The 14,028-nt window shown below is 47.7% G+C and overlaps 1 protein-coding gene across 1 annotated transcript; it reads left to right on the forward strand.

The window, feature by feature from the left end:
* Positions 1 to 1,581: 1,581 nt before the first annotated feature.
* Positions 1,582 to 4,993, forward strand: LOC138079239 (apolipoprotein L3-like). The gene is made up of 2 exons (XM_068972107.1): positions 1,582 to 1,661; positions 4,189 to 4,993. The coding sequence occupies exons 1-2, from the start codon at positions 1,582 to 1,584 to the stop codon at positions 4,991 to 4,993; spliced, it is 885 nt and encodes a 294-aa protein (XP_068828208.1).
* Positions 4,994 to 14,028: the final 9,035 nt, after the last annotated feature.

The raw sequence follows: 14,028 nt of genomic DNA on the forward strand, positions 1-14,028 counted from the left end.
GGTTAAATAAATTCCTTTCTTAATTGTAACTCACTACACACTCACCCTATAGGAATGTAACTTTATTTGGAGGGTGGTGCCTGGTTTAAGAAAAAACACCTTTGGAAGAAATAAGTTTTTTGGTTATCAGAAAGAAAGGGTCATAAAATGTCAGCAGGTCTCACTCTAGGCCAGAAGATGATGTAATATTCCTAAGACCTTTTTTTTTATACATTTATATGAAGCACCTGATTTTGATAAAGGTCAGGGCTGCTGACCCCCGCGTGACTCTGTATTCATCCCTATGTGTAACAAAAGGTATATAAGCAAACCCAAAAATAAAGAAATGGGATCAGTTTCCGGAAAGACTGATTCACCCATGTCACTTCTTTCTTGCTCCCGTTTTTCTGGCTGAATTCTCATCTGGATCATGGATGCTATTCCACATAATCCAAGTTATTCAGCCTCTTTTTCTCCACTAATCTTCCTACTACACTATCCATTTCTAATCTCTCTATATCTGTGATTAAATATGTATTTTTCCAAAGACGCCGACTCCGTCCCCCCACCTTTGAATCACCCTGGATCCACCGGGGCTGGACCCCGGCAGTTTCCTTTACCTCTCGCCCTGCTGCCCACCCAGCTGCTCTGTGAGGGTCAACAAAGTCTAAACTGAACCCCAATCTGGCCTTTGCTGCCTCCCACTCCTATGTGACCTGGAGCACCTTACCTGTCCTAACCTGTAAAATGAGAGGAATCTTTCCCTATGTTGTGATGAGGACCAAATATAGTGTGTGTCCGTGGCCTGGGCCAGTGCCTAACACATAGTAGGTCCTGCCTACTGCCATGCTGTCCCCTCTACGTGGAATGTGTTAGTTCCAAGTAGAAACCTCTCCCCTTCTCTAGAATCCCCTCTCTGCTTCTCTAGACTCCCCTCTCCCCTTCTCTAGAATCCCCTCTCTCCTGTGCTCTACTAGGGCACCTGCCTAGGGCTCCCATTACCAGGTGATTACCAGGTGACTGCCTCAGGCAGGTACTAGTTCTATTGTTCTCAAATGCCCATGCAGACACCCAGGTGCTCAGTTATTTCCTCCACCCACACCACCCTAAGCAGTCAACACACAGATCTAGTGCTGTGGATTCCCTCCTGTGAGCCCTGAGTTCATTTCACCCTTAGTGATGCATTAGAAAAAGAAAACCTAAGAACACTTAGTACTTCAGGGAAGAGAGAGAGAGGAAGAGATCTGACGTCTCTTCACTTAATAAAGACACTGGTATTACTGAATTAAGGCCCCACACTGAAGGCCTCATTTCACCTAATGACTACCTTAAAGCCCCCTGTCTTCTAATACAGTCATTGCAGAGTGGGTGGGTCTGGGCGTTAAATTATGAATTGGGGCTTGTTCATACAGTCCACCTGAGACCCCAGAGAAATCCATCAACACCGTGCCAGATGAATGCTGCTCAGAAAGGTGAACTTTAACCACTTATACTCGATACCGTTTACATCACACCATAGTTTATTTGAATCTTCCATTTTTATTTTCCTGTCTAGAGAGCCAAAGCTTTTATAAGGATGTCTTTGAGTATGTCCAGAAGAATATGAGTTTGGAAGAACTGCTATCCCTGCTCACTGAAGATGAACCCTGGGAGAATCTTGTGACCGAGGCCAATTTGTCCAGGTAACCATGCAGGTACACCAGGAATGTCACCAACATGCCCCCAGGAAGATTCTCCTAGGCTAGTTTCCTCCAGAAAGTCCTATGGGTGGGGTCGAGGATGTTCCTCCTCAAGATCCTATGTGGAATGTTTCCTCCGTGTTATTTGTTGGCATTGAATGACATTGGGTTGAGAAGAGATGAAACCTGCAAGGAAGGGCAGGTCATAGGACCTTGAACGAGTTACAGAACTACTCTCTGCTTCATCCTCTGTTCAGTTTTACTGTGAGGACACTGAGATCAGGCACACAAGTGATTTTCATGATTGCTGACACAGAGTAGGTGCTCAATCAATGTTAACTTAAAATAAGCTTGTTGGGAAGAATCAGAGATCTTCCTGGAAATGATAACCAAGAAGGACTTATTTGGGTCAAGTTGGAAAATCCTGACCCAAACACCATTTTGTGTTCCTGGGATTCTAAAACTCTTTCATACCCCATCTTAGGAATTATACCAACACTGCAGGTTCCTGCTGGTCAATAAGGCAGACAGGCTGAAGGGGAAATGGTTGGACCTGGTGGGGTCTTGGATCTAACCCTGCCCAACTCTGGGCCTGTGAGTTTAAGACTTTGAGTCTCAGATTTGTCATGTGTTATGTGTCCAGTGGGAATAGCAAATTGATCTGATGGATTGTGGTGATGGCCTCAGAGTGAACTGCAGAGTCAGAGGTGGGGAAGCAAGTGCAATCATCTCATCCAAAGGCCTAGGGAGGTCTGGATCAGGGTCAAAACTAGGGGTCACGATGGAGCAGAGGGTCCAGGCTGGAGGACGAGCAGGCAGGCTTGGGCAGCAGGGCCAGGACTAGAGTGAGGAGAGGAGGCCCTGTGGACACAGACCTGAAGATGCTGTGACCCTAGCAGAGGTCCTGGGAGTGGGAGAGGGGACATTTCTTCCCTTCCTGATGGGATCCCCTCAAGCTGGGCTAGAGGGCCCTGGGTGACCAGGTCAGAAGTGATACCACGTGACGCAGAGGCCCACCATGTCCTCCACACCCTCCCTGGGACCTGGATTCTTACTCCATCTGGGACCCTCATAATCTACATGGAGCTGCCCTGTCAGTGGGAAGTCCATGTGGCTCAGGGAGCCCTCAAGGGTCACAATCAGTGGCTGCAATTGTGTGTCATTTGAGGGATTCTGAGGAGCCTCATGCATCCCCACCCAAGAGGAAAACACTTCCTCCACCCGCTGTGCAAGTGCCGGTCTCTTCAGGCTCAGCCGTTCAGATGGGCGTTTCCTCAAGTCTCTTGAATCTTCAGAGGTTCCATAAGGTTGCACAGAGCCTTGAGGTGCAGGCTCATGAAGCTGTCACAAATTAACATGTGACCCCTGAGAAGACAGGGGTGCGGGGTGCTGGCTCAGGAGTCAGTGAGGTGAGCTGGAGGGCCCACGGGAACAGGGCGCACAGCTCATCTCTTGCTTCCCAGTCAATATGGGCAGTGACAGACCCAGTGTCCTTCTGCTGAGAAGCCCAAGGGTATCAGGCTTGAGTGAGAGCAGATGCCAGGCAAAATGATCATTAAGGGTCCTTCTACCTGAGTTTTGATTAAAAAAAGATAGTAAAATTCAAGACGCACAGTTAGCCAATCTGAAAAGTATGAGGGCACAGTCCCAGGACGGTCCTTACATTTCCCATCAAGGGCAAATTTGGGGGATCCCACAACCACCCTCAGATTCTAGAACTCCATAGAAGGATGCACAGACTCATGTAAAGCATCAGGATCCCAGTTATGGTTTATTACAGAGAAGGGTGCAGTTTCCCATCAGCCACAGGGTCTGGGCAGGTTTCACACACGAAGCTTCCATTGTCCCCAGGATGCATTACTGTCCTGGATTCAGTGGGGCAGGACATATGGAGCACTGCCCACCAGGGATGCTCACCCTATTTAACAGCACATTACCCTGACCTGTCATCTCCAGCCCCTCCCAGAGGTGAGACTAATGCCCTAGCGTCCAGCTCCTCCAGAGGTCAGAAGTGATACCACGTGACCCAGAGGCCCACCACATGTCAACTTGTCAGACTGTCCAGTGGCCAAAGTCCCAGGCAGACGAGGACATTCCTACCAGCCAGAATATTCTTGGTGCCTAGGGACCACATCCTAGCAGCCAAGAGCAAAGAAAAAAGGACTCCTCAAAGATCTTTGAATGAAGGGTTTTCTGCTCTAATCCCAATTCTTTGTTTATCTGTGAAGTTCCCATTTTACACACATTCTGGAAGTGATGGTATTGGTCTGCCTTTGAGGAGTCTTTATCAAATATCTCTCTTAAGTTAAAGGTGTCCTGATGACCTTTGCTTATTTATTCCATGATTGAATAAGTACATGAAGCACTAACAATATCCAAATGAGGGTTTAAGGTTGGAAAATTTTTTACATTAGTAAAATTCTTGTGATTTACCATAAAATCTCTGTGCTTTATGCAGGATAGAGGTTGTTGAGTCTGTTTCATAGACAAGCACACTGTCTTTCTAAGACTTTAATGTTCATTATTACAGGGAAGAGGCAGATGGACTCAGTGAATGTCTGATCAAGCTGCTAACAATCTTGGACGGGAAGGACCAAGACAGGTCCCAAAAATACCAGCAGACAAGGCAGATGTTTTTGAAGGAGTTTCCTCAGGTAAAACAGGAGCTGAAGGAGAGCATAAAAAAGCTCCGTGAGCTCGCAGACAGTGTTGACAAGGTGCACAGGGACTGCACCATCTCCAATGTGGTGGCCTCCTCCACCGGTGTTGTGTCTGGTGCCCTGGGCATCATTGGCCTGGTTCTGGCACCCTTTACAGCAGGCCTCAGTCTGGGACTCTCAGCCACTGGATTAGGGCTGGGAGCAGCAGCTTCTGTAACAGGTTTGCTCACCATGGTGGTGGAAACTGTAAATACGTCATCAGCAGAAACGCAGGCCAGTTTCCTTAGCAAAGTCAGTGAAAAATCTGCAAGACTTTTCAAACAAGTTAAAGACTTTGTGAAGCATATTCAAGCCATCAAGGTGGCCAGACGCAACCCTCAATTAGTAGCCACTGCTCGGCGCCTCATAAACACCAGGCGACTCTCTGTCCAAAGTGCCCAGCAGGTGACAAGAAATTTCAGAGGCACAGCTCTGGCAGCGACTAGAGCAGCCCGCATAAGGAGTGGAGTCCTCTCAGGTATATTCATAGGGCTGGACGTGTACTCCCTGGTGAAAGACGCACAGGACTTGCAGGAGGGGGCAAAGACAGCATCAGCTGAGAACATGAGGCAGGAAGCCCAGGAGCTGGAGAGGAAGTTGGAGAAGCTCACCCGGATCTATGAGAGTCTGCAGTAGGGCCCAGCTGGGCCACCCCTAGAGCAATGCAGGGACCAGGGACATGAGCAGGGTCAAGAGGAGAAACCACGTATTTTGGACTGAAGAAGACACTGAGGGAAGAATAAGGGAGAGACAGGGAGACTAGCAATGAGAGGCCAGGAGTAGGGGAGCTTTGAAAATGGGAGAAAGCCAGAGAGTTAGGATTGTAGAGATCCTGCACAAGTAGCAGGGGCTCCTCTGTCGCCCTCCCCAGGGTCTGATATTCCAGCAAGAAGGGTTTCCCCCTGGTGATGGTCTCTAGCCCTACTTCTCCAGCATCAACTCACCTTTGAACTCAGTAGGGAGTGACTTGTTTGTTTCCATGTTTTATTAAAGTATAGTTGATTTACAATATTGTATTACCTTCAGGTGTCTAGCAAAGTGATTCCATTATACGTGTATCTATATACATATTTATCCTTTTGAAATTTTTTATCAGTTCTTCAGTTCAGTTCAGTTAGTCGTTCAGTCATGTCCGACTCTTTGCAACCCCGTGGACTACAGCACGCCAGGCCTCCTTGTCCATCACCAACTCCCAGAGTTTACCCAAACTCATGTCCATTGAGTCGGTGATGCCATCCAACCAGCTCATCCTCTGTCGTCCCCTTCTCCTTCCATTTCCAATCATTTCCAGCATCAGAGTCTTTTCAAATGAGTCAGCTCTTCACATCAGGTGGCCAAAGTATTGAAGTTTCAGCTTCAGCATCACTCCTTCCAATGAATCTTCCCAACTGATTTCCTTTAGGATGGACTGGTTGGGTCTCCTTGCTGTCCAAGGGACTCTCAAAACTTCTCCAACACCACAGTTCAGAAGCATCGATTCTTCACTGCTCAGCCTTCTTATGGTCCAACTCTCAAATCCAAACATGACTACTGGGAAAATCATAGCTTTGACTATAGGGGACTTTGTCAGCAAAGTGATGTCTCTGATTTTTAACACACTGTCTAGGTTGGTCATAACTTTTCTTCCAAGAAGCAAATGTCTTTTAATTTCACGGCTGCAGTCACCATCCACAGTGATTTTGGAGCCCAAGAAAATGAAGCCTGTCACTGCTTCCATCTTATCCCCATCAAGGAGGGCTGCATGATGCCAAATTCTTCCCCTATTCATGGAAGACACAGAGATGTGAACACAGCAGAGTGGCTCCCAGAGTCTCTGTGAAGGAAGAGTTCAGGCAGCTTTCCCCCCGAGGTGGGGCTGTTCCAGAAGTGAGTTAACACTTGATGCTAGTCACAGAGGGTCCCCACTGGCCCCGCCAGAATCAGCTTTCTGTGGCCCCTAGGGACTCAGGCCTCTGAGCTCGCTTCTTTGGACAAGAGGTAGTTGATGTTTATGACTCATATCAAGCTAACAGGGAGCATTTATGGAGGGAAAGTACATTTTTTTAGACTACTGGAAGGTTGAAGGATTTCTCTTCCTCTAAGGAAATGGCATAGTCCAGAAAACAGACCAACCTGCCAGTTTCCCCATTTGGGGGCAAGTCTGAGCCTTAGTTTTCCCAGGTGACACTGAGATAGTAAATGTTCCCATCACAGGCCTGTGGTAGCTTACACGATGTTGAGTGTGAAAGTGTTTTACAGACTGTAAAGTGTTCAGGTGCTGCTATGTTTTCCCACAAAGGTTCAGCTTTTCAACAATTTGTTTTAATTTTTGAAAATCATCAACTTTACCATTTTACCCACTTTGAAGTGTACAGTTCAGTGGTATTAAGGACACTCACATCATTGTACAACCAGCATCACCATCCATCCACAGAGTGTTTTACATAAAAAATGAAACTATGTCCCACTTATGTACTAATACCTCATTCTCCCTCCTCTCCACCCCTGGCAAGCACAGTGTACCCCTCATTTTTATGAATTTGCCTTCTCTCAGGACCTCATATGAGTGGAATCATACAATATATGTCCTTTGTGACGGGATTCTTTTTCTTTCTTTTTTCCTTCCTGTGGTGAAATATACACAATATAAAATTGACCACTTAAGCATTTTTAGTGTACAGGTGAGTGGCATCAAATCCATTCATCTCTGGCGCAGCCATCACCATCATGCAGCTCGATATTCTTTCTTCCTGAAACCTGAGGCTCCACTGGACCAGAACTCGCCTCCCCCTCCCACAGCCCCTGACAGCCACCACTCTGCTTTCTGTCTTTATTCATTTGCCTACTCTGCAAACTGAATAAACACAGAAAATGCAATAAGTTTTTTGTAACTGTTTTGTTCACTGAACACAATGTCTTCAAGGCTCATCCAGGCTGTAGCATGTCTCTGAATTTTCTTCCTTTTAAAATGATTTTTTAAGAAAGAACTTTCTTCCTTTTTCATGTGAGTCATAGTCTGTGGTATGTATAGACACAATTTTTCTTATGTTATTTTCCTTTCTTCCACACTTTGGCTATTGTGATGAGAGCAGCCTGGCAGAGAGTGGCCAAGACAGGTTCCCCTGAGGTGTGTCAGCTGGAGGGGATCCCCTGTGCTCTGCCCCCTGGTGCCCATCTCCATCAGCAACTCTGATGACTCTAAAGCTCTCAGGTCACATGCTCAGTCTGAAGCCCCCTACTCACTCCCACTCATCCTATAAAAAGGGACAAGGATAGGCAGGTGGATCGCTGTGGCCATCCTGGGGTACTTCTCTTGTGATGTTGGGGTCAAGTGGAGCCCAATTTCATCATCACTGACCCTTCAGGGTCTGCAGATGGGGTGGTCTCTCTCCTGCCCCTGGACTGAGGTCTTGCTGAATCCTCACCTTGATCTGAGTCTGCGGCTCCCATGGTTGCTCTCCCGTGAGCTTGTGTTACTGAGCCCAGGATGGTCTGGCATCTCTTAGGCATTCTCAGCAGAGGACCTGCATGACAGCTGGACACAGTTCCTCTGGATTAGCTGAGTTCTGCATCTCAGGGTGCTTTTGCTTAACTCCCAGATAAACTCATGCTAGTGGAAGAGAGAAGAATCAGTAGGAGGGAGTTTACTGGGGAAAAAATGATTTAAAGCAAAAAAAAACCAGGAACTTTAAACAAGGAGTGGTGTTTACAATAGGCAGTGACAACCTTGATTTGAATCTTGGCTCCTCCCCTGAGTTGCTGGAAGAAAGCCCCCTCCTCACCCCTGTCATCAGCTGCTGCTGCTGCTACTGCTGCTAAGTCACTTCAGTCGTGTCCGACTCTGTGTGACCCCATAGATGGCAGCACACTAGGCTCCACCATCCCTGATATTCTCCAAGCAAGAACACTGGAGTTGGTTGCCATTTCCTTTTACAATGCATGAAAGTGAAAAGTGAAATTGAAGTCACTCAGTCGTGTCGACCCTCAGCAACCCCATGGACGGCAGCCTTGCAGGCTCCTCCTCCATGGCATTTTCCAGGCAAGAGTACTGGAGCCTTTACTGCAAAAGTCAGGTCAGATTCCTGGTCTACCTTCCAGGGTAATTGTCAGACCAAACTGTAGAGTGTGGTCCTCATGGAGCAACACCCGTCACTCGTCTGTCCCTCCCTCTAAGATGGGGAAGGTGACCATGATGACCGGGGCCATTTTCTGGGATGAAGCACCCCTGATGGAAGGGCAGGTGGGCCTCCGTGGGGTGCCCAGCCCCACTGCTGCCCCTTGTGGTGGGGGCAAAGAAGAAAAGGCCACCAGGGCTGTAGGCTGTAGGACATTTTCTTCTGTTTCTTTACCTGAAAAATGGAGCCGACACTCCCTAGAGCTGATGTGAGACCACAACAGGAACGGCGTGGACAGAGCCTGCACAGAGGGTGGCCGATGCTCAGCCCTCCACACACTGCGGCTCTCTGCTCAGGAAGCAAACAGAAAAGGAGACTTGTTTCCTGTTGTTGGCTTTTGAGGTGCCAGATCACCAGCCTTCCTCCAGAGGCCCTCCATTCTGAGAAAAGAAACTGTGCAACTAGAAATAGTCCAGGGTAGAAAATAGCAGCATGCTCGCAGCCCTTCCCACAAACTAGCGTCCATCCACTGACCTTGACCGCCAAGGCTGGGCCTCCTCAGGCAAGTTGCTGGGACCTCAAGGCACTAGTTCTGTGCCTGTCAGCAGGGCGAAGCCTAGAAGGACTTGATCAAAAGGAGGTGGGTGGGGCGTGGACACAGAGGCTGAGGGGTGGCCTTAGGCCCCTCTCCCAGGTAGCAAGGGAGCAGAGCAGGGCCAGGGGACTCTGCAGGGGAGGTCCTGGAGGGCTTCTCAGAGGAGGTGATGCCAGACTTTGGCTTTACAGGGTGAGTATGATTTCTCCAGGTTCGATGCAGCAGGTGTCCCGGCAGAAGGAGCTGTATGAACAAACACTAGAAGCCACGTGGATGTGACCCTGCTGCTGCTGCTGCTGCTGCTGCTAAGTTGCTTCAGTCTTGTCCGACTCTGTGTGACCCCAGGACGGCCGCTCACCAGGCTCCCCCGTCCCTGGGATTCTCCAGGCAAGAACACTGGAGTGGGTTGCCATTTCCTTCTCCAAAGTATGATACTGAAAAGTGAAAGTGAAGTCGCTCAGTCGTGTCCGACTCTTCGTGACCCCCTGAACTGCAGCCTACCAGGCTCCTCCATCCATGGGATTTTCCAGGCAAGAGTACTGGAGTGGGGTCCCATTGTGACCCTAGGCAGCAGCAATATGCCCAGGATGTGGTGAGGAGCTGGTGTGTTCCGGAACTGTACCACTTGCTGGTGGCATGAGGGTGAGTAAAGCAGGCAGGCTGGTGAGTGGGTGGGTGGGGAGGGCTGAGGGGGTGGAAAGACGGCCATCGGGTGGGGGAGTGGTTGGCCAAGGGACTCTCGATGTGTTGGTGGAAGGTCTCCTTCAAGGAGCCAAGGCAGGGTGGGCTGTGTCAGAAGGACGTGGGATGTCGGGGCTGGGGTGGTTTCTTAAGGGGGAAGCAGGAGGGTGGCAATATGTCTGGACAGGGCCTGGTAGGCAGGGTTTTGGTAACGTGAGCCACTCAGAATTGAGGGTTTCACTTCCCTTTTTGTTCTCTGACTATATCCGGGACCAGAAGGTGTGCGTGGTCTATTGCAGAGACACACAGAAGGCAGCTGCATCTGGAGAGCTGAGGACAGCTGGATCTTGTTCACACTCAGCCAGAGGAAGACTCCTGGGTAAGCAGGGGGTGGGTAGGACCCCGCCCATCTCCCCATCCTCAGGACGACTGTCTGAGCAAACCTTGATTGTCACTAGTTGACAAAAGAAGGGAAACGGAAGTTCAGAGGGGTGAGACCATGGCCCAAAGGACAGAGCCTGGATGTGGAGGCACGTGTTTCTGACGGCTTCCTCCCACCCGCAGGACAGCTAAATAGTGCAGAAGGAGGTAGCCGCCTGCTTAGGTGGTCTCAGCCTGGGATGTGGACCCCTGAGACATGAGCAGTGACCCCAGAAGGAAGGTGCATGTTGTGGGTGCTCAGTCTTTGGGAAATTTCAAGAAAGCTGAGGGGATGGGGGAGGGCAGGGGGGCTAGAGTCCTTCCTCCTTGTGGCCTGGCTGCCTTGAGTCTGCCCCTGGGTGCTGTGTGGGGGCTGATGGGGGCAAACGGTTTCTTTTGAGATACAAGGCATCACCTTTCATCACCCACCCTGTCCTGAGTGCCTGCTCAGTGCCAGGTCCTGGGGAAAAACGAAGGCCTGAGAGAGGAAGGACGGGAGACCACGTGGGGAGACGCAGGCCCTGCTGTGCAATGCCCACATGATGATACAGGATTGACAATCTTACAACAAGAAGCCGAACTGTAGATACATCAGTATAGCAAGAGTGGCGTGAGATTAGACTTATGTGTTTATAAAGGTAGAGACAAACCTAGAAATTTCTGAGTTATTAAAATCACATTCCACTCCCCTCCCTTACATACCCATGTCAGAAGGTCTGGACTTGGCCCCACTCTGTCCCTGAAGAGCTGTGTGACCCTTTGCAAGTTGCCTCCCCGGGAATTGTTTCCAGGAATTGTTTGTTCACGTCTCTTACCCATTTGTGGTTTACAAAAAATAGTTACAAAAACTCAGCACAAAATTTTACAAACTAAAGAAACTTCAGCTCAAAGAGCTGAACTCAGAGCTGTTATGGAGGCTTTTGTTATGTTTCCAGAGGAGGAACTTAACCTTTACTCTCACTCTCAGTATGTGGTCAGGCTGTTTCCACACACTGAGACAGCAGTTCTGCCAGAAAACAAAACTACTATATTTCACTTGTTAACTAAGTTGCAGCAGCAAATTTGGAAAAGAAGCAGAGTATTCTTCATTGGCCACATTCGAGCTCATTCCGACTGCCTGGACCTTTAAATGCTCTAAATGTCTTGGCAGATTCACTAACCAGGGCTACAGTGGCCTCTGTTTTTGAAGAAGCCCGAGCCTCTCACTCACTTCATCATCAAAATGCTACTGCATTAAGATATCAGTTTCAAATTCCTCAATAGTCAGCTCCAGAGATTGTTCGTTCCTGCTCACACTGTCCCACTACTATAAATAGTTTACCTATGGGAGTTAACCCTCGCGGTCTCAGACCTAATGCACCTGGCAGATGGATGTAACTCATGTTTCCTCATTTGGAAAAGTGCCCTTTGTTCATGTAACTGTAGATACTTTTTCCCATGTCATTATTGCAACTGCTCACACAGGAGAGGCGTATAAAGATGTAATACAACATCTGTTTACTTGTTTTTCATATCTGGGTCTGCCAAAGGCTTTAAAAACTGATCATGCCCCTGCTTACACTTCTAAGTCTTTCCAGGAATTTTGTACAAAGTTTCAAATAAAGCATAACACAGGCATCCCCTATAATCCCCAGGGACAAGCTATAGTAGAAAGAGCACACCAAACATTGAAAATACAAATTCAAAAATTAAAGGAAGGGGAATTTAAGTATAGTTCCCCCCATCAGATTTTACAACATGCTCTCTTTGTAATAAATAACTTGAATGTTGATTCGTCTGGAACCACTGCAATGCTTCGTCACTGGTGTCCAGAGCAACAGAATGCAAAGCTGCTGGTGAAATTGAAGGACCTCCTCTCCAGACAATGGAAGGGTCCTGACCCATTGTTAACTAGCGGTAGAGGATATGCTTGTGTTTTTCCACAGGACGCAGACTCTCCGATTTGGGTTCTAGACAGACTGATCATCATGTCACAGCTTCCCAGACACCTGGTTCCTCCACTGCCACGACCACAAAAAAGGAAGGGGCCTCTTCTACCTCCACTACCTCCACCCCCTCCACCACGACCACAAAAACAGAAGGGGCCTCTTCTACCTCTACCCCCTCCGCCAACACGGAAGATCCCGCTGACTTCGAGACAACTGACACCGGAGATCCCAGATGAGCAGGAAGCGGACCCACCCACCAGACAGATGTCACAGCTCCGTATAAAAAATATTGTTCCCCCTAATCCTTTACCCTGCAGGAAGGTGTCAGGACGTCCTACCCAGGCAACTCAGCAAGCCTCCATTCCCACCTGGGGACAAATTAAGACGCTCTGTCACCAGGCACAGGAAATAGCTTCTTTACAAGGATCTTCAACCTCCCCTGAGAAAATGTTTATTGCCATGCTTGCCTTACTATGTTGCCAGGTAAGCGCCTCCTCTCCCACTCCAGAAAAATATTTGGCATATTTCCCAGACCCTCAGACCTTCCAAGTAGTTACTTGGAACAGTGACCCTATATGAGTGCATACAAACCAGTCTCATCTTTTGGGAGGATCGTATGCTTCCTATATGAAAGATAAATACCCCATTAATTTCAATTATACCTTTAGAAGATTAACAGATGATCTTCCTGTTTGCTTTAATTTTCCCGTTAGTCATACAGGAAACTTTATTACTCCCACTAAAGAGGGATGTATTGGAGCTTCTAAAAAAGTAATTCTGACAGACTCCCCAACCTCAAAACTTAAATTTAAAGGGCATCGGTCAGTTTGGATACTTCAAGCTCATATGCCTGGGGTCCTTGCCCCCTACAAATCCTTGTTTCTTAAAGCTCCACCAGATTATCCAAATTGTAATAAGGTTGCTCCCTCAGATGTCATATGGAACACTATAGATGATCATTCAGGGTATCCAATTTGGAAATCTTGTACTTACAATTTGAGAATTGATTACAGAATTCCAGGAGGTGGAAATTATACAATTCAGGATTGGAGCAACCCAAATCCAAGCGGTGACCCAAGTGCCACCCTTGTTGACTCAGATAGAATTGGAAATTGGAAAGCAGACTCTGTTCCTTGGCCATTGTCTGCACTAGATGGCATCATGATCGATTTGACACCCCCCCCCCATGCTGTCTTCTACAGCTAAAAATAAAACCTTTCGGCAGCCAGAAATTTGGAGAGCGCTTGCCACTACTGCTGCTGTTACTTTAACCCACCCAGCAAATGATTCTACTTATTCTATTCTAGCTTGATTACCCTCTCCCTGTTTTTCTCTTTACCAATGATGCTGGAAGACTTAATATACAAATGAATTATTCAGGCGGACCTAATGCAATGTCTTGTAAACAATGCATGCTCTCATCTTGTTTGACCCCTCAATGCGATGCTTGTTCTTTTGTGGTGCTGTGACGCCCACCCTATCTTATGGTGCCTGTGACTGTGGCCCCTTATTGCTATGACAACTATGGTCTTGCTGGGCTGTGACATTTACAAGATTTAATGCGATCGCGACAGTTTGTGGGCTTACTTACTTTGGGGATATCAGCTTTAATAGCTGCAATTACTTCTATTACTGTGGCAGCAATATCATTGAATCAACAAGTACATACTGCCAATATGTTGATACTATGTCAAAAAATGTTTCTTTAGCACTGGCAACACAGGAAGCTACAGATAGGAAATTAGAAATGAGGGTAGATGCCTTAGAAGATGCTATAATACATATTGGGACTGAACTACAGGCATTAAAAACAAAATTGGCACTGTCCTGTCATGCTGACTATCGGTGGATATGTGTAACGCCCCTAAAACTAAACGAGACAGATTATAATTGGGAGAAAATTAAAACTCATATTTCAGGTGTTTGGAATAGCTCAGATATTAGTTTAGATTT

This window comes from Capricornis sumatraensis, chromosome 4, assembly GCF_032405125.1.
Source record: "Capricornis sumatraensis isolate serow.1 chromosome 4, serow.2, whole genome shotgun sequence".
NCBI classification, from domain to species: Eukaryota; Metazoa; Chordata; class Mammalia; order Artiodactyla; family Bovidae; genus Capricornis; species Capricornis sumatraensis.

Bases quoted from the DNA above. Each gene is read 5' to 3' on its own strand.
- LOC138079239 (XM_068972107.1), top strand. From the start codon at position 1,582: ATGAGTTTGGAAGAACTGCTATCCCTGCTCACTGAAGATGAACCCTGG. The intron at 1,662-4,188 runs GTAACCATGCAG...TCATTATTACAG, and splicing joins ACCGAGGCCAATTTGTCCAG to GGAAGAGGCAGATGGACTCA.